The sequence below is a fragment of the Eulemur rufifrons genome, chromosome 2 (genome assembly GCF_041146395.1).
Source record: "Eulemur rufifrons isolate Redbay chromosome 2, OSU_ERuf_1, whole genome shotgun sequence".
NCBI classification, from domain to species: domain Eukaryota; kingdom Metazoa; phylum Chordata; class Mammalia; order Primates; family Lemuridae; genus Eulemur; species Eulemur rufifrons.
The window spans coordinates 49,086,688-49,110,473 of NC_090984.1; the positions used below are offsets into that span (position 1 = coordinate 49,086,688).

The 23,786-nt window shown below is 40.5% G+C and overlaps 1 protein-coding gene across 3 annotated transcripts in view; it reads right to left on the reverse strand.

Moving 5' to 3' along the window:
* CAPN3 (calpain 3) overlaps window positions 1–23,786 on the reverse strand; it is a 50,048-nt gene that overhangs the window by 22,098 nt on the left and 4,164 nt on the right. For all 3 annotated transcript variants that reach the window (XM_069461139.1, XM_069461134.1, XM_069461125.1), the window contains exons 2-4: window positions 3,866–3,935; window positions 1,918–2,036; window positions 227–360 (exon numbers count right to left, since the gene is read on the reverse strand). In XM_069461139.1, coding sequence (XP_069317240.1) covers window positions 227–360; window positions 1,918–2,036; window positions 3,866–3,935 — 323 coding nt within the window. The remainder of the gene's footprint in view (window positions 1–226; window positions 361–1,917; window positions 2,037–3,865; window positions 3,936–23,786) is intronic.

Sequence of the window (23,786 nt, forward strand, 5' to 3'; positions counted from 1 at the left end):
CCTACACAAATATTCACTTCTATGCTTAAACTTAGTGTGTTTAGTTAGAGCTGTTGTTGCCTGGAACTTATCGTCTCTGACTTTGGGTCACAGTTGAACACCCACGCATACACATATGCACGTACACAGACACATGTGCATCCTCCTGTAAGGGAGACCTTGGCTGGATTGTGCAACCCACTTCCTTACCTCTAGTCCTGCCTCACATTCTAAAGTGTTGCCTTACTTAGCATAAGCCTTCTCCAGCAGAGCACTCCAGAACTCATTGCGGTGGTTGGATTTGGTGAAAACCAGTTGATTGTTGTACGTTGGCAAACAGTCATCAATAACCACGTCCACCCAGTCTCCATAGCGCCAGAACTGCACAGAAGCATCAAGCACAGAGTCGCATCCTCAGATTACCTTTAGGAAACATGTCCTTACTCCCTCATTCCTCACGGGTTTCTCTGATCTCCAAACAGTACAATTTCCTAGGCTCTGCATCTTGGTGCTTATTCATCCTATTCTGGGCTTGGGGTGTGTGAATCTGTCTCTAACTGGGACCTTTTTGAGGGCAGGAAGTGAATTTTATACTACTTTGTCTCTTCCACACAGTCCGACCCCCTGCTGGGTACAGTAGGTGCTTCATGAATATCTCAGGACTTGAGATTTTCATTCCCTTGCTCAGGAGGTCTGGGCAGGTCCTGGGTGTCAGTATTTCTAGGTGTTCTGGATGATTCCAATGTACAGCCAGGATTGAGAACTACTGGTCTAAGCGAAGATGCCATATTGATTTATGTGTTTCCTGATGACAAAATGAACAAACATTGAAACGTAGGAAAGTGACCCAGAATATATTCTGGCTATAGCAGGAACATTGTCCAGTTATTTCAATTCTGGGTATTGTTCTTTTTTGAAGAAATTAGTTTGAACTGAAGAAGGCCATATGTAGTTTAATCTCTTTTCCAATGGCACTTTCTCCCTCATTGAAAAGAGGACAGAAATCTGTCTGGTCTTTGAATTTATGGTCTTTTAGATATAAGACCCTTCAGATATCAGAGGGAAACTAGGGGTTTGCTGGTACAAGGAAGAACAAACTTCTGGGCCTGGCTGCCTTGCCCACGTTTCAAAGGCACAGGATACGGAACCTGAGCTGAAGAAAGACCTTTTCTGAGGGGTCCAGTGCTCAAGTACGAGACCAGCAGGTAGTCAACTGACGATCTGGGCCATCCTGGGACATAGGGGAGCCTTCAGGCTTTCTCTTGACTGAGTCCTCAGAATCTCAGAACCTACTAGATCCCCACATGTAGAATTCACTTTGGCTCTGTTCCAGCACCAGGTTTTAGCTCTATGCCAAGAAGATTTGGACCCAGAAAATTTCCAATGGCTGAATTGATTTGAACCATGAAACTCAGTTCTGGGCCATTCCAGAAGCCTTATCCCCAGATTAACCAGAATTTTCTTCCAGGGCCCAGAAGAGGTGAGTGTCAGACTTGGTATAGACTCACCTTAAAGAGAAAGAAGTACACAGGGGCTGCAGTTTGTGGCCCAAGGGTTGTGTACAACCGGAAGGGGCCCATGGGTCCCAGTGATAATATCTTAGGGACCTACTTGAGAAGGGCTGTAGGCAGTGACACAACAGCCAGACAGCTGGAGCGGCAAAAACAGACTCACAGGCCAGCACACAGGATGTCTTCCTGCCATTCTGGGACATAGCAGAAGGTGGCTGGGGAGTGGGGAGGAGGGAGGAAGACTAGGAAGCCAGAGAGATAAACAGCTGCTTCCTCTCAGGCTTGAAGGCTTAAGGTAGTCACTGCCCATGGGCTCTGCTGGGGGCAGGGGTGGAATCTTTTCTGGAGCCTCTGGGAAGTCAAGGCCAGGAGATCACCAGTGGGTGGACCGTAGCTGGCCCTCTTCGCTATGCTCTCATTGCCTCACCTGGAAGTGGAAGATCCCTGCATAGTTTTCGACGAAACTTTGATCGTGGGGTATGACTCGGAAAAGGAGCCGCTTGTTCAGGGTCAGGCAGGCAATGGCTGCGAGAAACCAGCAGTCCCCTGCAAGCAAACAGAAAAAGACCCAATCCCCAGCCACACACTCCACTTTTCTGAAGAACAGGGATTCACTTAGTGCTCACTGTCCTACTTGCAGACCTGACCTTACAGAGGTGTCAACCCAGGGAAGAAGACTGTGACAGGAATTCCTTGACAATCTAATCAACAGGGTAACTTATTCCCTTGTGTCTGACATTTTCCTGAAGGCTATAGGCAATTCTCCCATCTGCAATATAAACTCACTTCCTTTTTGGACCTCAGTGGAGACAGAGCAGTAGGTGATCATACTTGGAATCTGCCCTGCCTCCACCTTTGCAATTTCCCCTTCTGACCATTTCCATTTCCCCTTCTGGCCTCAGTGAAGGCTGAGCATCAGAGAACCATTGACGGAGCAGATTTGTATTGTAAGGAAGGCCAGTTAGGCAGCTGCCCTGGACACTAAGACATTGCTGGCAATGGATGGAGATGGGAACATTTTCTTATTCCTGACCTCCTTTCTGACAGAGAACTGTAGGTATTTGGAGGTAACAATTTGCTGTGTGTGTGCGCGTGTGTGCGTGTGCATGAATGCCCAGGGGGCATACCTGGAACACTGACAGTCACAGAGCTGCCTTCTAGGAGGATAGGTCAAATTAAATGTAACACTGAGAGTGTCGAGGGCAGGCTGAGGGCTGCCTGCAGCCACCCTCCCCTTCCCCTCCTCGGAAACCACCAATCTGTCCTTGGAAACAGTGCATTGGTTTGAAGGCCCCAGATTATTAGTTTGCCCAGGGCTCTGCAGGCAGCTTTCCCTCAGGTATAGGAACCCAGATATCTGACTTTTCTTTCTTTCTTTCTTTCTTTTTTTTGAGACAGAGTCTTGCTCTGTTGCCCAGGCTAAAGTGCTTATGGTGTCAGCCTAGCTCACAGCAACCTCAAACTCCAGTGCTCAAGCAATCCTCCTGCCTCAGCCTCCAGAGTAGCTGGGACTACAGGTGTACACCACACCAGGCTAATTTTTCTATTTTTAGTAGAGAAGGGGTCTCGCTCTTGCTCAGGCTGGTCTCCAACCCCTCACTTCAAGCAATCCTCCCACCTCAGCCTCCCACGGTGCTAGGATTATAGGCATGAGCCACCACGCCCTGGACACTGATTTCTCCTTAGCCTCTCCGGTCTTGAATGCCCCTTTTCCTCAAGTTTTGTACAGTGTATGTTGGTGTTCTCTCTAATTTTACTTCATGGAGCTTGCCCATAGTCCACACTAAAGATGGCACTTCTTGAGCAAGAGGCCGAGGGAGAGGAGGGTTGGATGGAACAGCCAAGCTACCCAATCACACAGAAAATTGGGTGCTCATCCACCTGGCAATTAGCATCTTTGCTGAAGGACTCCTTTCATATGGAGCCGTGCTGGGGCAATTTAAACAAGAGTTCAAGTCATGAGTGCTCTTTTTGGTAATGCATTCATTCTGTGTGTGCGTACAGAGTCTGCATGCTCAAGGGGCATGTTTGATACACAGCCAGGGAGCTGTCTTCTAAAAAAGATGGGTACGGTTAAAAGCAGGGCTTTAGTCGTGCTGAGTAGGGTATGTAAGTGTCCTTGAGACTCTGGAAGGGAGGCTACAGAATGCAGCGCACCTCCGGTGGCACAGGCAAAGTGCCAGTGAGAACTGTGGGTGGAAGCAAAGCGATCACCAGCACATAGACAAACGAGCATAAAGTAGCTGTTATAAAAATCTTCCAAAAATTCATTAAAGCAAGAACAGATTTTTGTGCCTTTACCTCCTGGAAAGGGCTCACATCTTTTAATCACCTCCTAATCATCTGGCAAGATATGACCTGAGAGACTTTCCTACCTAGATCTCCTTGACAGATGTCAGTTCTGTTGGCTCCACCAATGATAAATCGGGGATTCTCACAAATTTCCTGCAAAACAAAAAGAAAATGACGAGGTCATAATAATAATAGTAGCTATTATTTACTGAGTTCCATTGGCACCGTGTATCAGGAGCTTTACACATACCTCTCAAAACAGCCCTGTGCATTGGATGCTATCATTCCTATTTTTCAGATTAGAAAACTGAGGCTCAGAGAGGCTAAGAAATGTGTCCAAGGACACACAGCTAGTGAGTGGTACAAGCCAGAAGCATGCTTCCTTTTCACACTGTCCCATATTGCTCCCCACACGGTCATACTATCTGAGTAAAGATACCCCTTAAGAGTTAGGGCAGTATCATTCTTGTCACAGCTTTGGCAAAGTGATGGCAGAAAGCATGGCTCTTGTTTTTTCTATGCCAGGAGAAAAGGTGCTGAAAGGAAAATAAGGATCTTTCTCCCCCAGACACGGCAACACAGATATTTAGAGTCAGTATATGTCTCAGAGTCCACAGGACTTGAGTGCTGGGAAGCAGAGAGTAAATGTGGTGCGAGTTTCGCAGCCTCCCTGTCTGTTGGAGGGTGCTCGACCCTCCCGCTGTCTGCCCAGCGCAGCACCCCTGGCGCTGGCCTTTTCAAGTCCAGGTACGACAGATGATGTGCAGACCAGCAGAGGCCAATAGAGGGTGCTCTTGTTTCTGTTTGGATGTGTCTCAGGCTTTGTTTTTTTAAACTTTTTAAAATTTAAAATAATCATTGATTCAGTGCTTTGATTTTAACACCATTCTTCACAGCTTCAAGAAGCCTTGCTATTCTTGCGACACAGTGCGTGTGCCTTCTCTCTCTCTCTCTCTCTCTCTTCCTCTTCCCCTCTCAGTCACGACAACCCAATGTACCCAAGTGAGAGGAAATTCTGGCACTCAGGGATCTATCCTTCCTTCTAGATGGAAAGTCTTGCTTATACCACACCATAGTATGCTTCTCATCTGAAACTCTGAATGCAGTGGAAGGATAAACCAAAACCAAAAAAATTTTAAAAGGTCATCTATTGGGGGAGGGAAGGAATAAGGTGGTGGAAACAGGGATGGAATATAACTGTTTAAAAATAGTTCCGACTTAGGAATCATGCAAAGTTTTACATAATTAAAAGCCAAAATTAAATAAAAAATAATTTTAAAAAGCAATCTGTAAAATCTGAAACCAAACAGAAGTAAAGGAACCTAACTGCCTATTAAGTTGGTGGCACACAGAAAAATATTATTTCAAGTGACTTAAAATATAACATTCTGTCTGTTTATCCTTTTTGGGATATATCCTAAGGACAAACTCCAAATCATACAGAAATATAAACCGTAAGAAATAATAATATTATTTTAAAACTTTGACATGTATACTGTAGCAAATAAGAACTTATGTTAATGTTGTTAAGAACCAAGATTTTTTTTTCTTTCTTTTTTTTTAATTTCAGCTTATTATGGGGGTACAAAAGTTCAGGTTATATATATTGCCCATGCCCCCCCATCTCCCCGAGTCAGAGCTTAAAGCGTGTCCATTCCCCAGAACCAAGATTTTTTTAGTGTAAAAGAAAATATGTAAAATTATAAAATCAAATAACTAAAATAATAGCCCTGCAATGTTAAAGTTGAATTGTATATATAAGTACAACTCATGGTTTATTTTTGTCTCTCTAAAAAAATTTCCTACCTGTATGCACTAAAAAAACTAAAAGCAATAACAACCTAGTAGTAAAGAGGACACCAACATCCAGATTGCCATCTTTGTTTGTTTGTTTATTTATTTATTTATTTAGAGACAGAGTCTCACTCTGTTTCCCGGGCTAGAGTGCCGTGGCGTCAGCCTAGCTCACAGCAATCTCAAACTCCTGGGCTCAAGCAATCCTACTGCCTCAGCCTCCCGAATAGTTGGGACTACAGGCATGCGCCACCATGTCCGGCTAATCTTTTCTATATATTTTTAGTTGTCCAGCTTATTTCTTTGTATTTTTTTTAGTACAGACAGGGTCTCGCTCTTGCTAAGGCTGGTCTCGAACTCCTGAGCTCAAACGATCCGCCCGCCTCAGCCTCACAGAGTGCTAGGATTACAGGCATGAGCCACCACGCCCGGCATGTTTATTTATTTTTTAAGACAGAGTCTTGCTTTGTGGCCCAGGCTGGAGTGCAGTGGTGCCATCATACCTCATTGCAGCCTCGAATTCCTGGGCTCAAGTGATGCTACCACCTCAACCTCTCAAGTAGCTAGGAGGCACACACCACCATGCCCAGCTAATTTTTAAAATTTTTTTGTAGAGACAAAGTATTGCTATGCTGCCCAGGCTGGTCTTGAACTCCTGGCCTCAAGTGATCCTCCTGCCTTGGCCTCCCAAAGTGCTAGGATTATAGGCCTGAGCTACCATGCCTGGCCAGATTGTCTTTTTTTTTTTTTTTTTTTGAGACAGAGTCTCACTCTGTTGCCCAGGCTAGAGTGAGTGCCGTGGCGTCAGCCTAGCTCACAGCAACCTCAAACTCCTGAGCTCAAGGGATCCTCCTGTCTCAGCCTCCTGAGTAGCTGGGACTACAGGCATGCACCACCATGCCCGGCTAATTTTTTTTTTCTATATATATTTTTAGCTGTCCATATAATTTCTTTCTATTTTTAGTAGAGATGGGGTCTCGCTCTTGCTCAGGCTGGTCTCGAACTCCTGAGCTCAAACGATCCGCCCACCTCGGCCTCCCAGAGTGCTAGGATTACAGGCGTGAGCCACCGCGCCCGGCCCAGATTGTCTTTAAACACCATTTCTCACTAAAACAAACCAGAGCACATTGAGGAAATAGCCAGTCCAACATATGAAACAAGAAATATACAAGATGAGCCTACGGGGCTTTTCTCAGAGTGCAAGGAAATGATCAAATTCTTCTGGGTTGTGTCTAAAGGACACAGAAACCGATCTGAAGAGGTTTCTACTGGTCAAGGATGGTACAATATGAGCATTAAAAAGAATGTTAAAAAGAATAGAGAGAATGAGAAGGAGATGACATTTCTACAGTCAGTAAAAGCCTGACTAAGATACTCCCACTAAGCAGATGAAAACCGTAGCCAGTTATTTCAAAATAAGCTAAAAATATTTTAAACTTGTATAAGTCATAAAAAATAACATAAATAAGGATTTGAAAAACTAGGAAACAAAGTGACAAAACTCAAGAAAGTCTTAGAAATAAAAGAAAGAATCATCTTAGAAATGAACACTAAACACAAAGGAAGGAACACATGAGCAAACAAGAACACAAGAGCAAATGAACACAACAAATAATACCTGAAGAGAAGCAGAAGGTATGAAGAAGGAAAATTATAAAAAGAAATAAAGAAAGATAAATAGGATTCAAGAGAAAATGACAAATAAGGCAAAGCAGATTGGATATACAGATAATGGGGGTTTCTCTGAAGAAAGAAAGCAAAGGAACAGAACAAATATTGAAAACTATAATGAAAAAAATCTTTCCCAAAATAAAAGAATATATTTGATACCACATATTGAAAGAGCAAATGAAATATTGAGACTATCAATCCAGAATGACCAATATGAAGATATATTCTAGAAAATTACTGGGCTTAAAAGAGAGAAAAAAATTCTTTCAGCATCTAAGGGAAAAAGAACAAATGTCTTATAAAGGGAAAACATTAGCTTATTGCCAGACTTTTCAGCAGCAATGCGTTATGCAAGAGGAAATTGGAGCAATATATTTAAGATCCTCAAGGAAAGAAAATGTGAACCAAGGATTTATATACAGCATAACTTCCTTTCCCCAATTATAAAATGTGTGGACAAACTGTTTTCATTATGTAAGAATTCAAGGAATATTGTTCCCATGAACTCTTCCTAAGGAATCTACTAGAGAATAAGTTTCAGACAACCAGAAGTATTAGAAGAATATCAACATAAGAACTGGGGGTAAGTATTTAAAAAATAGTTACTTGTAGAATTCAAACTAAATGATGGTTAAAGGGAGAACGTAAAGTATGTAATATATTGCCTGTATTGTTCAGGCAATGCACAACTATTTATTTTATTTTATTTTTATTATTATTTTTTTTACCCGCCCCCTCAACTATTTAAAACTATTTTAAATGGAAGGAGAAAGAAGAGAACATATAAAAAAAGCTATTTTCAGCAATTATTTTGATAGTGATATTATCAATATTTTTATTCTGCAGCTTTATCAAAAAAATAAAAGTTCAGGGAATTTATCATCAGCAGACTAACTTTACAAGAAATGTTAAAAGAAGTTCTTCAGAGAGGAGAAAAATGATACAGGCCAGAAATTTGGACCCATATAAAGAAAGAAAGAGCATTGGAGAAGAAATAAATTAAGGTAAAATAAAATCTTTAGTTTACTTATTCCTAAACTAAAAGGTACCTTTGTTAAAAGTAATAATAACAACAATGTGTTGGGCAATTATAGCATATAGATAAGTGAAATGTATGACAGTAATATCATAAGCAAAGGGAGGAAGGAATTGGTAATATATTCTGTTATAAGGCACCTAGACTATGTATGAAATGGTACAGTGTTATTTGAAGGTGGACTTCGATCAGTTGTAAATGTATATTGGAAACTCTAGCATGACCATTAAAATTGAAAAAAAAAATAGTATGATTGATATACCAAGAGAGGAGATAAAATAGAATCATATAAAACACTCAGTGAAACCAGAGAAGCCAGAAGAGTGAAGGGACAAAGAACAAATGCAACAAATAGAAAACAGTTACAAACATGGTAGATATTAATCTAAATGTATCATAATCACTTACATGTGAATGGTCTAAATATACCAATTAAAAGTTAGAGATTGTGAGAATGGATAAAAATAAGACCCAAATATATGTTGTCTACAAGAAACCCACTTTAAATATAAGAAGTCATAGATGGAGAAGGATATATCATGCTAACACTAATCAAAATAAAGCTAGAGTAGTTACATTAATTTCAGACAGAGCAGACTTCAGAACCAGAAAAATTATAAGAGATAAGGAGAAGGCATCACATAATGATAAAAAAGTCAATTTTCCAAAAAGACATACAATCCTAAACGCATATACACCTAACAACAGAATGTAAAAATACATGAGGCAAAAAGTGAGAACTGACAGGAGAAATAGACAAATCTAGTATTATAGTTGGGGATGTCAACATCCTTCTTTCAGTAATTATAGATTGAGCAGGCAGGAAATCAGTAAGGATATCATTGACTTGAGTAACACTATCAACCAACTTGATCGAATTCACATTAATAGACTATTTCATCTAACAACAGCACAATAAACAGTTTTCTCAAACTTGTATGTAACAAGTCACTACAACAGACCACATCTGGGCCATAAAATACACCTTAACAAGCTTGAAATAATAAAAATCATACAAAGTATTTTCTCTGACCACAGTGGAATACTGGAGATCAATAACAAAGAAGATAATTGAAAAATCCAAATATATTTGGAAATTAAACAATACACTTCTAAATAACACGAGTCAAAGAAGAAATTTCAAAAGAAGTTAAAAAATATTTTGAAGTAAATGAAAATAAAAGTATAACATTAAAATTTGTGGGATGCAACAAAAGCAGTGCTTAAAGGGAAATTAATAGCATTAAATACATACGTTAGAAAAGAAGTAAAATCTAAAATCAATAAAAAATATGCCACCTTAGGACACTAGAGAAGAAAAATTTAAGTCTAAAGCAAGCATAAGAAAATAAATAATAAAAAATTAAAGCAGAAATCAATGAAATAAAAAACAAGAAAATAATATAAAGTCAATGAAAGCAAAAATGGTTCTTTGGAAAGACCAATAAAATTGATAACCCTCTAGCCAAGCTAAACAAGAAAAAAAAAGAGGAGAAAACACAAATTACTGATATCAAAAACAAAGGCGAAGTTATCACTACTAATCTCATGGATATTAAAAGGATAATAAAGGAATATTATGGACAGCTCCATGCCCACAAATTTGATAACTGAGATGAAACGGGCCAATTTCTTGAAAGCTACAAACTACCAAAACTCACACAAGGAGAAGTAGATAATCTGAATAGTGCTATACCTATCAAAGATATTGAGTCAATAATTAATAACACTCCAAGAAAAGAAAACACCACGCTCAATGGTTTCATTGGTGATTTCTACCAGATATTCAAGGAAGAAATAGAGGGAACACTTCCTAACTCATTCTATTAGGCCAGCATTACCCTAAAAGCTAAGACAGAAAAAGTTATTACAAGAAAAGAAAACTACAGACCAGTATTTGTTACAAACATGGAAGCAAAATCCTCAAAAAAGATTAGCAACTCAAATATAAAAACTTACATGTGGAATTATACACCATGACCAAATGGTATTTATTCCAGGTATGTAAGGCTGATTCAACATTCAAAAATCAATGTAATCTATCGCATCAACAGGCTAAGAAGAAAAATCATATAATCATATCAATTGATGCAGAAAAAGCACTTGATAAAATTCAACACCTATTCATAATTTTAAAAACTCTCAACTAACTAGGAATAGAGAACTTCTTCAACTTCGTAAAGAACATCCACTTTCGAAAAGAACAAAAGCTAACTTCATGCTTAATGGTGAGAAACTAGATGCTTTCCCCCTAAGATCAGCAATAAGGCAAGATGTTCCCTTTTATTGCTGCTATTCTACATCATACAGGAAGTCCTAGCTAGCTAATGCAATAAGATAAGAAAAGGAAATGAAAGATATAAAGATTGGAAACAAAGAAACTGTCTTTATTCACAGAAGACATGATTGTCTATATAGAAAATTCCAAACAAATGACAAAAAACTCACCAGGAACTAATAAGTGAATATAGTTCAGTTGCAGGATTCAAGGTTAGTATATAAAAGTCAACTGCTGGCCGGGCGCGGTGGCTCACGCCTGTAATCCTAGCACTCTGGGAGGCCGAGGTGGGCGGATCATTTGAGCTCAGGAGTTCGAGACCAGCCTGAGCAAGAGCGAGACCCCATCTCTACTAAAAATAGAAAGAAATTATATAGACAGCTAAAAAAATATAGAAAAAATTAGCCGGGCATGGTGGCACATGCCTGTAGTCCCAGCTACTCGGGAGGCTGAGACAGGAGGATCCCTTGAGCTCAGGAGTTTGAGGTTGCTGTGAGCTAGGCTGAAGCCATGGCACTCACTCTAGCCTGGGCAACAGAGTGAGACTCTGTCTCAAAAAAAAAAAAAAAAAAAAAGTCAACTGCTTTCTTTTATACCAGCAATGAACAATTGGAATTTGAAATTTTAAAAAGTTCCATTTATAGTAACACACCAATAAAGCAGAGTAATATGTATAAGTCAGTATGAACTCATGCTTATCTTCATATGGATACAGATGGTATCTAAAAATATTTATCGATATGTGAGAAGGTTGTACATAGAAATATTTATAGATATGTACATATACATGGGTTAGTACACACACACATATCTCCTTTCTCTATCAGCTGAGAGGAGTGGAAGCAATCACACTCCAGTAGCAATGAGCACACCTAGCAACCAGACCTTGGTTTCTAATATAGTTTTCCAATAAAAGGAACTAGTGCTCCTTGAAGAAATGACTGATGCTGGGATTGGCACAAAAGACGTACATTATGAGCCCGGAGCATCTTGTAGTGCCAGAAAGTAAGAAAGTGCTCAAGGGAAAAAAACCTCATATCAATAGGGGTATGTTAAATAGACACAGGAGCCAACTGAGATCTCCCAATGACTAAAGCTGGAACAATCTGAGCAACAAAATAAAGCAATATTGGATTATAACACAAAATAAAAAATAAATATTCATGAGTCCATACTGATATAAATAAGTGGTTGAATACATAAATAGGGAGAATAGATAAAGCTTCTATGAGGAATTATTTCCACTAATTTATGTAGATACTTTGCCCTCAAGGTGGGGGCGGGGAGAGCATAACTTCCCATTCCTTAAGTATGTGTTTACACATGGTGTCTTGCTTCCAAAGAGTATCCTATGGAAAAGGGAGAAAAAGTAACTTTGCAGTCAGGTTATCAAGGTCAACATCTACAATGATAAAGCATGTGTATAGTCTGTACCCTTGATATAAACTGTGTTGAAAATGGCACTCTGCCTCCGTGGTCTTCCTCCCCTCCAAACCCATAAGCCCATAAGGAGGAAAACAGCAGACAAATGCCAACTGGGGAACATTTTACAAAATACCTGACCAGTACTTTTTAAAACTGTGAGGACAATTTCCCTATCGAAAGCTAGGAAAGTCTGTGAGATTATCATAGCCAAGAGGGGACTAAGGAGACATGACTCCTAAACATGATGTTGAATCTTGGATGAGATCTTAGAACAGAAAAAAGATATTAGTTAAAAACTAAGGAAATCTGAATAAAGTATAGACTTCAGTTAATAATGATATATCAGTATTGGTAAATGAAATGTAATAAATATATCATACTAATGAAAGATAATAATAGGGAAAACTGCATGCAAGGTATATGCCAATGGAGCATCTTGCAGATCCACTGGGATGCATACACCTGCCCCAGAGCTCACTGGTTTAGAGAGTTCTCGCCTGCTGTAAATGCAGTGAACACATTTGGGGTTACGGGCAGGAAGAAAGGCCTTGTCCTACACACCCCCAGGCACTTTGACCTATTCAAGCTGACACAAATGGGCTCCTCAGTTGCCTTGTAAGGTAGCTTGGGGCAAACTGCTTCACTCTGTAGAGTCTGGCTGGTCAGCATGGACATTTATGTTTAAACAGAAGTGACACCTCGCTAATGAGCCAGCCTTAGGTGAAAGGTTAAGAAGACAAGTCTCCAGCCCCCTGTTTCTTTACTGTTCACTGCTTTCCATGGAACTGTCCCTGAAACTGAGCCTTAGTATTCTTAACCATTCTACTCTCTTGTCCTCCAAATATCTGCTCTCAGGAAGAGATACGATAAACGATTATAACTTATAGTCTCACTATCTTACTAGGGATTTAACTCAATGCATTAGCTCTCTTAAAAATATTTACAATTTCAGGGACCTACAAAGTATTATAATAATTTCTAGTTCAGGAATGGAAAATAACATCTCCAGTGTTGGGAGGAAGCAGGAAGATATTTTGAGGACACAGGGATAAAAGGAGAACCTTGATAAGCCCCTTGCTTGGGGTAGATCCATTGCCTCAGGCTCTGGACAGCTTCACTTCCTGTTCCCCAAGACTGGCTGCTGAAGCCCAGTCCTTTCCATTCCTACCTTTGGCCTTTTCCACGTGATGGCCTTCATCTTGGTTTTCTGGATCAGCTCATGGGAGCCCAGGGCCTGAACACCTGCTGGGAACACGTGATCTTCAAAGAGGCACTTCTGAGCCAGACAACTTTGTTTGAGAAGGACAAAATCCTGCCCCTCAAACTTGAGGGGCTGTGTGATAGTGCCCTCTCCATTTCGCCTATCCCGCTCTCGGATCACACGGTCACAGAAGAATGCTGGCAGCAGGTAGGGCATGATGATGGCTCAGGGAGTGGAGCTGGGCCTTCTCTGTGGCCTCTTTCCCACTGCCCTCCGCCCAGGCCTAATCCTCCTGTGAATGGCCTGGAGCCTATGTAGCTCCTCCACCCTCAGCAGCATGATGCAAATGAACACAGCCCAGAGAAAGGCCCTGCTCAGAGTCAGCAGCTTTGGCTGGAGGCCCCTGAGCCCACAGTCTGGGGGCAACACCATGAGAGGGAGCCAGGGAGGGAAGAGAGAGCACCAGGGACAGCCTCAGAACCAGGCCTGAGAACCTTTAGGGCACCTTCATCTGCCTTGCTGGGATTCTTTCTTTAAAAAGTGAAACTGTAGTTACAGAGAGGCTTACACTGCCTCAGCAAAAGGCATTCATGCCTTTGACACTGGTGGTCAATGGGATATAGCATGGGGCCTTCTAGACATGCTATATGCACTAATCTTACACAGGCTGCTTAACACATAGGAGCAATCTGCTCCAAGCCATTGTCTGAAAGTAATGAAGCCTTCATACTCCTGACATCCCTCCCCCCTCCCTGCCGAGGACCTTGACCAGCCATTTAGGGACTCTAATCTGTGAGAATGACCCATAGGGTAGGTAACTCGACCTCAGATGGAACTCCCTGTTGGAATAGGCCCCAGTGGTGGTGGACAGACATCCATTGTACAAATTCAGGACCTTCAGGGCAGAAAATGTGGTGGATGGGGAAGGTGGACAAAGGTGTGCAGGAATTATATTCACAAGAAAGCCCAGCTTTTTTGACATTTCTTTGTGTTTAAGTGGGCAGCTGTAATGTGAAAGCAGGGAGTTGAAGTGGGTGGGGGCTCAGATCTGGCACTTGCCCGCTAGGAGGATGCCCAGGCTCCCTGTCTGCTCATTGGTGGCCGTTGGCCTTTGTCTACTCTGTGTTTCTCAAAGTGTGGTCTTTGAACTATGCATCAGAATCACCTGGGATGCCAGTTTAAAAGGCAGATTCCCAAGGCCCATCCCAGACCTGAGGATTCAGATACTTTCGGTAGGGGCCTGGGACTCTGCATTTTGAATAGGCTCACCAGGAGATGGTTACGTCCTATAAAGTCTGAAACCATGACTTTAGCATTACAGGATACTAAAATAGCTCAAAATAATTTCTGAAGTCATGTCTTTTAAGAAATAGTTTTTTTCCAGTTTATACATAAAGTTTTAAAAAATAAAATAATACAAAGGTACACAAAACAATAGCAGTGTCTTGCCCTTCCTCTCACCACCTACAAATCTCTCTCCTCAGAGGCAGCCACTTTTAATTCTTTTAGCTCTTTTATTGGTATTTACCTCTATACTTCCAAATTATATGCTTATATTATTCCTTTTTAAATTGTTATTTTTAGAAAGTACCAGTAGAATTTCTATTTTGTGAATCAGATTTAAGCTTCTTAAACTACATTCTGCCCACCATAGTCCCAAAATAGTCATGTCATAAATTTTGATAAAATCAGAATTCAGTATTAACTTTAGTGCAATTAGGTAAATATTATTCACTTCTCAGCTAAGTGGCATGCTGTGATTACATTTCTTTTCTGTAAAAATGTTCCTTTTCTTCTGTTATTAATAATTTTCTTATTTTTCTATGTATCTATCATGCTTTTTATCAGGAGTAGTTTTTCCAAATACTTAAGCTTATCAGACATAACATAGCGGTATTGCAGAATACCATGGATTGAGAGATTTTAAATCAGAGAAAAAAGACAGATGGCATGGTAGGGCACACAAATGAAGAAGACCGCTGATTTCTCAGTACCAGCCTTGTAAGCCAGAGATGGTGCTGACACCAACCTAGGACTGATTACACAGGAAAATATTTTCAAGGGTGAGAACAAATTTCATACCAATAAAAACTGAAAGTGCTTACTACAAATAGACCCTCATTAAATTTCTAAACCATGTACTTCAGGAAAAAGTAAAATTATCCTAGAAGGAAAAATCTAAGACATAAGAAGGAATAATAAGCAGAGAAATTGGTAAATGTGTGTAAATCTAAGCAAATACTGACTGGATTAAAAATTAAAATTATAATATCTCTTCTTTTTTTGAGACAAGGTCTCACTCTCTTGCAGTGTGCAAGAGTGCAGTGGCATCATTATTCACTGCAACCTCAAACTCCTGGATTCAAGTGATCTTCCTGCCTCAGTGTCCTGAGTAGCTAGGACTGTAGGTGCATGCCACCATGCCCAGGCAATTTTTTAATTATTTTGTAGAGACAGGGTCTTGCTATGTTGCCCAGGCTGGTCTCAAACTCCTGGCCTCAAGCTATTCTCCTACCTTGGCTGTCCAAAGTACTAGGATTACAGACATGAACCACCCCATGCCTGGCCTAATTTCTCATTTTTAAGGTTGAAAAATCCAGATAGAGCTAAAATTCTGAGCAACAGTGGCATATTAGTTAGGAGAGGAATACTTAAAGTGCTCTATTATGGCTCCTATATTGTTTAAGAGAAAGATAAAATTATTGATTAATTTCAGACTTTGTTAAGATAAATATGTATGTTAACATTTTGGGGGCAACCACTGGAAAAAGAAATAGTCTATAACTTCCAAATTAGTAGAAAGTAAAAAAAAAGAATGAGAGAAAACACACTGAATGTAAAAGAAGGGTAGAGAGAGAAAACAAGGAGCATTTAAAAAACAACACAAACAGAAAGTATGTAGTTAAGATGATAGAAATAAATCCAAAATATATTAATACTCCTAATCAATGTAAATAGACTAAATCCTCCTGTTAAAGATAAAAGCTTTCAGATTGTATTTTTTTAAAAAAGCTATAAGCACTTTATATGGAACAACCCAACATAGTAGAACATAGAAATGGTGAAAGTAAAAGAATGAGAAAAATATGTATAACACAAAAATATGCCCCAAAAGTTTATGTAACTACATTAATATTCAACAAAACTGACTTTAAAGCAAAGAAAAAGAGGTTTTCTTAGAGACAGTCACTACAAATTCCTAGAAAAATAAAGTTACCACCTACTCAAGAACAAAAATAATTTTAAATGATCCCATGATTATTAAAGATGTATCAGTAGATAAAAATCTTCCTTTCAAGAAAACACTGGCAAAATTCTACCAAATATTTAAGGAACATTTAGTTTCCATCTTACATAATCTCTTTCAGAGAATAGAAGAACATTCCTCACTTATTCTATGAGGCCAGTATCATCTTGACATTGATATTGGACAGCAAAAGAAAGGGATACAATAATCCCACTAATGAGCATAGATGCAAAAACCTAAATAAAAGATTAGCAAACCAAAATTTCGTGATGTGTGAAAAAGATAACACAGTCTAAGCGTGTGCATTCTAAGAATGCAAGGGGTCAACACTGGAAAATTCCATTAACATAATTTTGCATATTAACTGTTTAAAGGAAGAAAATCACATGATTTTCTTAACAAATGCTGAAAGAGTATTTTATAAACTTTAATAACCATTTATGATTTTAAAAGAAACTCTTATCAAAGCAGGAATAGAGGGGACTTGCTTTATGATAAGTAGTATCTACAAATCTATTCAGTAGTGAAAAATTAAGAATATTCCCTTTTAAATTGGGAACCAAGTGAAGATGCCCGTTATTTCCTTTACGATTACCGTTATGTCGAAGGGTTTAGCCAGTACAATAAAACAAGAATTAGGCTGCTGCATAATGTGCTTGGCAGCCCTGTCATTATGTGCAAATTATCTATCTGTATAGAGACATAGAGAAAGAACAAAGAATCTACAGGTGAAGAACTTGGGATCTATAATCAAATTATTAGAATTACTGAGTTTAGCAAATATCTTGCACATAAAATAAGGGTCAAATGCATGTTTATACCTGAGAAATTGAGTACAATTTTAAGAAAAATACCATTTACAAAAGTAAAAACAACAAAAAAAAAGATGACTAGGAATAAATCTGACAAAAGATAGTCAAGACTTCATTGAGAAAATTACAAAAACTTGATTGAAAGACACCATAGAAGACCTGTTTAAATGGAGAAACATCCCTTCTTCATGGATAGGAAGACTCAATATTGTCAAGATGTGTATTCTTCCCATATTGATTCAGTGCAACCCCAATAAAAATCCCACCAGGACTTTTTGTGGAACTCAACATTCTGATTCTAAAACATAAATGGAAAGGCAAAAAGAGCCAGATATAGCTAAAACAATACTGAACAAGAGAAACAAGTTAGGAGGAGGATTTGACCTACCGGATGTCAAGACTTACTGGCACAAGGTGTGGCACTGGTACAAAGAGACAAATAAACCAATGGAACAGAACAGAGAGTGCAAAAACAGACCCACACATACATAGACAGTTGACTTATTTAAAAAGTGGCATTGTAGAACAATGGAGAAAGGATTGTCTCTTTAATAAGTTGTGCTGGCATCTTAGAATATCCATATGGAAAAAAAAACCCCAAAATGTGATCCTTGTTTTATATCATATACAAAAATAATTTCTAGATATTTTAATAAAAATTTGAAAGTAAAATTATGAAACTAATTTCTAAAATTAATTTCTGTCAAATATAAAGGCAGAAAAATAAGGCTTCTAAATGATAAAGAAGAATGGCCTTGGTTTAGGAAAAACTTTCTTAACAGAACACAAAAAAAAACACTAACCATAAAGGAAAAAAATTAATAAATTAAGAATTTACAACTTCTAATTAACCAAGGACTTTTTAGATAAAAAATATTCTTAAGACAGTGAAAAAGCAAGCCACAAGGTGGGAGAAGATATTTGCAACACATCTAGCCAATAAAGGATTAGTATGCAGGATGTATAAAGAATGCCTATAATTAGAATTGAAAAAGACAACTCAATAGAAAAATGAGCAAAAGACATTAGCAGGTATTTCATGGACAGAGAAATAACAAGTGATCAAGAAATACATGAATGGCCAAAAAAGATGCTTTGCCTTATTCATAACCAGGGAAATGCATCTTTTCTCATATTTCTTGGCCATTTCTGTCCCTGCTCCTTCCATTTGCAGCATTATACTGCTGAGTCATTTCAGCTTGTTCACCACGATGTCTAGAGCTCTGTCTCTATCATGATCCTCAGGAGAAGCTGCTGTCTTGTGTAATATAATTGGAAACAGTCCTAAAAGTTATTTATAGAATTGTCACTTTGACCTATGGCACTGTCATAATTCTCTGCTGAGTAGAGAGAAGGCTGGCTCTCTACTGGGTACCTCATCTTGCCTTTCAATGATCATCAGCACTGTTTATTTGTTTATTTTTTTATTTTTTTTGAGACAGAGTCTCACTCTGTTGCCCGGGCTAGAGTGCTGTGGCATCAACCTAGCTCACAACAACCTCAAACTCCTGGGCTCAAGCAATCCTCCTGCCTCAGCCTCCCGAGTAGCTGGTACTACAGGCATGTGCCACCATGCCTGGCTAATTTTTTCTATATATTTTTAATTGTCCAGCTAATTTCTTTCTATTTTTAGTAGAGACGGGGGTCTTGCTCTTGCTCAGGCTGGCCTCGAACTCTTGAGCTCAAATGATCCTCCTGCCTCAGCCTCCCAGAGTGCTCATCATCACTGTTTATTGACTCATCGTGCTAAGCATGTTATATACAGTATCTGATTTAATCCTTACAACTCTATAAAAGTAAGAATCTTCATTTTTTTTTTTTTTCACAGATGAGGAAACTGAGACCTAGGAATGGTCAGTAACTTTCCTGAGGTCACATTGTTAAGTGGTGGAACTGGGATTTGAGTCAAGTTTGTCTGTCTTCGAAGCCTGTGCTCTTCAGCACTGTGTGGTGCTCCTGCCCTTTGTGGCCTATGCTAATAGTAATTGCCACCTTACCTTGAGCCCTGCTAGGACTTCAGGAATGCTACCTCAGAACAGCCATGTGATGAGACTAGCCTTATCCTCATCACGAAAGAGAAAAGTGAAACTTAGAAAGTGGACGTGACCTGCTAGTGGCAGAGCCAGGGTTCAGTCTGTTCAGTTCTAAATCTAGCTGCCTTAACCACTCTGCACAGTGCCCCCAGTTCTTCCTCTCTGTGGCTAAGACAGTGACCCCAGTTCTTTCCAAACTGCCTGACAGAAGGTGACACTCTAAAACAGATCACAAGCACATCTCTTGCCAAGCCAGCTTCACTGGAAAGAAAATAATTTTCCTGGGAGAAGCAGCATCTGGGCCCCATACCCTAGGAACAGAGGGCTCCCTGCACAGAGGTTTTTCCATAGTTCAGCCCCCTCTCTCTCATCTCACCCTGGCATGAAGTAACTTTTATATTGTGCCAACCTAGGATTTCTTCTTTTCAGAGTTGAGTAACACAGGTCAAGTGACCCCGGGCTGGGAGGATACACAGGATGTAGTATTAGGTTTAGAGCCAGTGGGGCACATGGAAGAGGTCATTTGGGTGAGAGACCTTCTGGCATCGGCAGAAAGCTTCCAACTTGAAAGTGCTGATGTGATGGCTAAGTGCTGGGTCCTAGGAAGTCGGTGGTCAACTGTCCTCCCAGTCTCACCCACTTTCTTTCACTCAGTTTCAGACCAAAAGGAGCAAGGTTCCTTAAAGAAATGATTCATTTCAGGTCTCAGGCAAGAAATGTACAAGATGGGCCTGGGACATTTGTTATGGCCAGAAAACAAAGAAACTAAACAAAGAAACTATCAAAGATTAATGGGGTCATGTCAAATGAATCAGGCAGAGTGTCGCCTTGTTCAACTTTGTCTGGGAATGTGGTATAGGATGACTGGAAGTTTTCACAGCTCTGCACATGCCTACAAATGACCACATATGGGCCTCAAGTACTGATTTTGGGGTTACAAACAAATTTTAGTAGGCATATTTGCAAATATGGAATCCACGAGTAATGAGGATTGACTATATATGGATCATAGAATTAACATCCTCAGTGTTGGAAAAGTCATACGATGGGGTAAAGTTAGAGGGCTTTTGTGACTACTTGGTCTGAAGCAGCTACAGGAGGGATGATGTGATTCAAGAACAGGGAGGATTACTGTATAGAGGAAACCAGCAGCCTCTATATCACTGTCTTCTGGGTCAGAGCCAGACATAACATGCTTCACTTGCACTTGGAAGAGTTCTGGTCAGAAATAAGGATAAACTTTCAGGTTGTGAAAATTATGAGCTGTAGGTTATTGAAGGAGATGGGAATGTTCTTTTCTCTTCAAAAACTTCACATCAGGAAAGAAAGCCATCTACTTGGAGTGGCTGGAAGAAGTAGTTCCCAAACTTTTCCAGTCCTATAATCTACAAGGAGTTTTTAAAATAGCGGTTTTTATACTATATTCCTGGTGTTCTGGGTTACATAACACACTTCTATAAGTTGTGATGGCGATTAAACTTGAGGGCTGGGTGAAACTAGTAAAGCAAGTGTCAGAGCCTCTTAAACAGAACGTTCCCCAGAGTTAGCTGGGGCCTTGGGCTTCCTTGGAGATTTGGGTAAATGTGTCTTCTTTTTTTGTGTGTTGTATTCAACAGGTGTAATGTAAATGTGTCTTGAACCTCCACCTTGTAGCCTCTGAGAGGGCAGAGCCTCCTTACCCCTGCCAGAGCTCAGTGGGTTCCTGGTAGTTCCCTTTTGTATGCTTCTCTCTCTGTCCACACTCCTGTGCTTTCCACACTCCTGTGCTTTCCACACTCCTGTGTTTTCCACACTCCTGTGCTTTCCACACTCGGACTTCCGGGTGTGTTGGCTCAGTCTCCTGTATAAACCAAGATAGGAAACTCTGCCCTCTACCAAAATGTTTCTTGCCTCAGGCGTTTCACAAGTTCACCAGTGAAGAATTCTGTAAGGGTCAGGTCACGGAGAGGGAGAACGCTGGGGGGTGGCTGTCTGCCTTGCTTCTTCCACCACCCCACTTTGGTTTCCGTTCTAGCTCTCCTCCCTTTTTAAAGTAAACCAGCAGAGTTTTTTCTTTTTTTTCTTCTAGAAAACAATCATGTTCACTTCCAGAGTGAAAGTACTCTTTCTGTAATTATAAGAATCTTTTTTTGTCACTGTGGTAGTTCATGTAATTACAAGAATCCTTCTAATTTTTTTCTTACTGGTTTTCCTCTTGAGAGGAGAAGTTTCTGCCATGTTAAGGAGCCAGAGAGTAAGCACATTTGGCTAAACACGTGCAAAGTTTTGAAGATAATTCTATAGTAGTAACAAGAACTAACCTGAAGAATGTAATATTTTTTCCCCTGGTGTAACAGCCTTGGCATAAGGGAGTAGTTGGTTTTTTCTAGATGGACCTCGAGAAGGGGCAAGAGACCAGATCATGTAGAAAGCAGCAAAAACCATCTGGTGTGGTTGGACCCATGCTTATAGGAGCATGGAAGAAAGAAATAGTCTGGGAAGAGGGGTGGGATGGGGATGATAGAATTGTGAGTCAAGTGGGAAAGGGCCCTTTGTCTTATTTTTCCATTCTAAGGATGCCTGTTCTACTCATATTTCACATTTTCCCTCACATTTCTGAATTTCTTCTCACATGTCTGAAATTGTGATGCATCTTGCAATAGAAAGCTTCCTTTAATTGTGTTCAGCTGGGTGGTGGTCATGACCTTCTGTGGACATCCTCTGATATAATTAAGAAAGTACTAGCATCAAAATCCCCTAGACTTTGGGAAATATGGTACGTGATGAATTGCAGCTTGGGAAACTTACCTAGACTCTAGCCTTAAAAAGAGTCTAGCTCAAGAGACTCTCAAGAGACTTCCGGGTATGGGAATATAAGGAATAAAGTCACTTGTTTGGAGTATTAAGGGGTAGCTGCTGTCTGTCTGGGAAAGTGGCCTCCTCAGGCCCAGGTGTTGGCAGAGGGAACTAGCTGGCCCAAGGAGTGAAGAAGGGCTGGCTAAGAGTGAGGTTAGACTGCTGGGCAAAGCACAGCTGGATATGGGTATATCAATAATAATAATAGCAGGCAGGAGGGAAGGCAAACACCAGACAAATGTGGGTGAAGTGGAGACCCAGCTCTGAACCAGTAAAGAATGGGGCCCTGAAAAGATGGAGGGGTGCGGACAGGATTTGAAGGGAAGAGGTAGGTTAGGCAGCCCCTGGCTGAAGGTCCAGTCACCACCAGCAAATGAGAAGGCGCTGAATCTATGGAACAATGGGAAGGTGGCAACTCCCAGTAGCCAATAAAAGAAAAGAGAGCTCAGCAGAAAGTTTCGAAGGGCAAGTGCAGAGTCCCGGCTGTCAGCCCCAGGAGCCTGGAAGACAGCAGAGAAAGGGAGAACAGGTTTCCTAGGGAAGGAGCTGGAGGATATGTTGGAGGTGGTTGTACATCAATGATACAGTTTTGACTTCAATACTGGGCTGTGAACTGGAGGCCCAAACAGGAACAATCTCTCCCAGCAGAGCCAAGAGACACTGAGGCCATGTCCATGAAGTTTAACCTAAAGTCTGGTTTAATCCAGCTCCTACAGAGGGTGGACCCTTCCTTCTCCAGGTTCCAAGTTAGGGTGGTCTGGAAGAAGATGGAATTTACAGAAAGATGACTCTACCTAGGACCAGAGACAGAGGGAGGCTCAGGAACATTGTTGTCACAAGTGTCCACTATTGGGGGCCTTAGCCAGCTGAGCTGAGTGTGTGGGTCAGCACGCACATAGTCCTCTGTGCAGAATCCATGCACCCTACACCAAAAGAGGATGTGAGTCAACTTATTTATGGAGGGACCCCAACTGGCAGTGGCAGAGGCACCAAGAAGGGAGAGGCTGCTCCCCAAGGGAGAATTCCCTCGTGGCTTCTGGGTCACTGTGGAGCAATTCTGAGATCCTGAGTTACCAAGGTGAGCAGGGGACAAGGTACCAACTTCATTACAGGCCTTGCCACTGGCCCCTCATGTCTCATCCTTCCAAAAGCAATAGAGATCTCAGTTGCCCTGATTTGGGGAGCGATTGAGAGAAAGCAGAGATAAACAGCATGAGAAGCTCTTAACCTGGCATGCGTGAGGCAAACAACACAGATAGGAAAATAGAAGCATTTGCTCACCCTCTTGATCTCAGTGGGTCTTTACAGCCAGTCACTGATCAGGTTGCCAAGTTTCCCAGCCAAGTGTGATCCCTCTTTGTGCAGTCACCTTCCTGGCTCTGTGATACATCCACATTTTCACCACCAAACACACATTTTATATTTAATATTGATGACTGGAATTGTCCTAAAGGACAAGCAGTCCCCTGCCTGTGAGAGGAGTGTTCACACACATGTCCTCGTGTTCCTTTGGACAGATTCATTTAGGTCGGGCATGAAGTACTCACATACATTGCCGTGGTTAATATCTTGATTGGTCATATGTAGAAATTAAGTTAGAAAAATGTTTAGGATGTTGCCTTTTTTAAGAGACAGTGCAACCAAATATAGGAGGTGCTAAGATGAGTCTTAG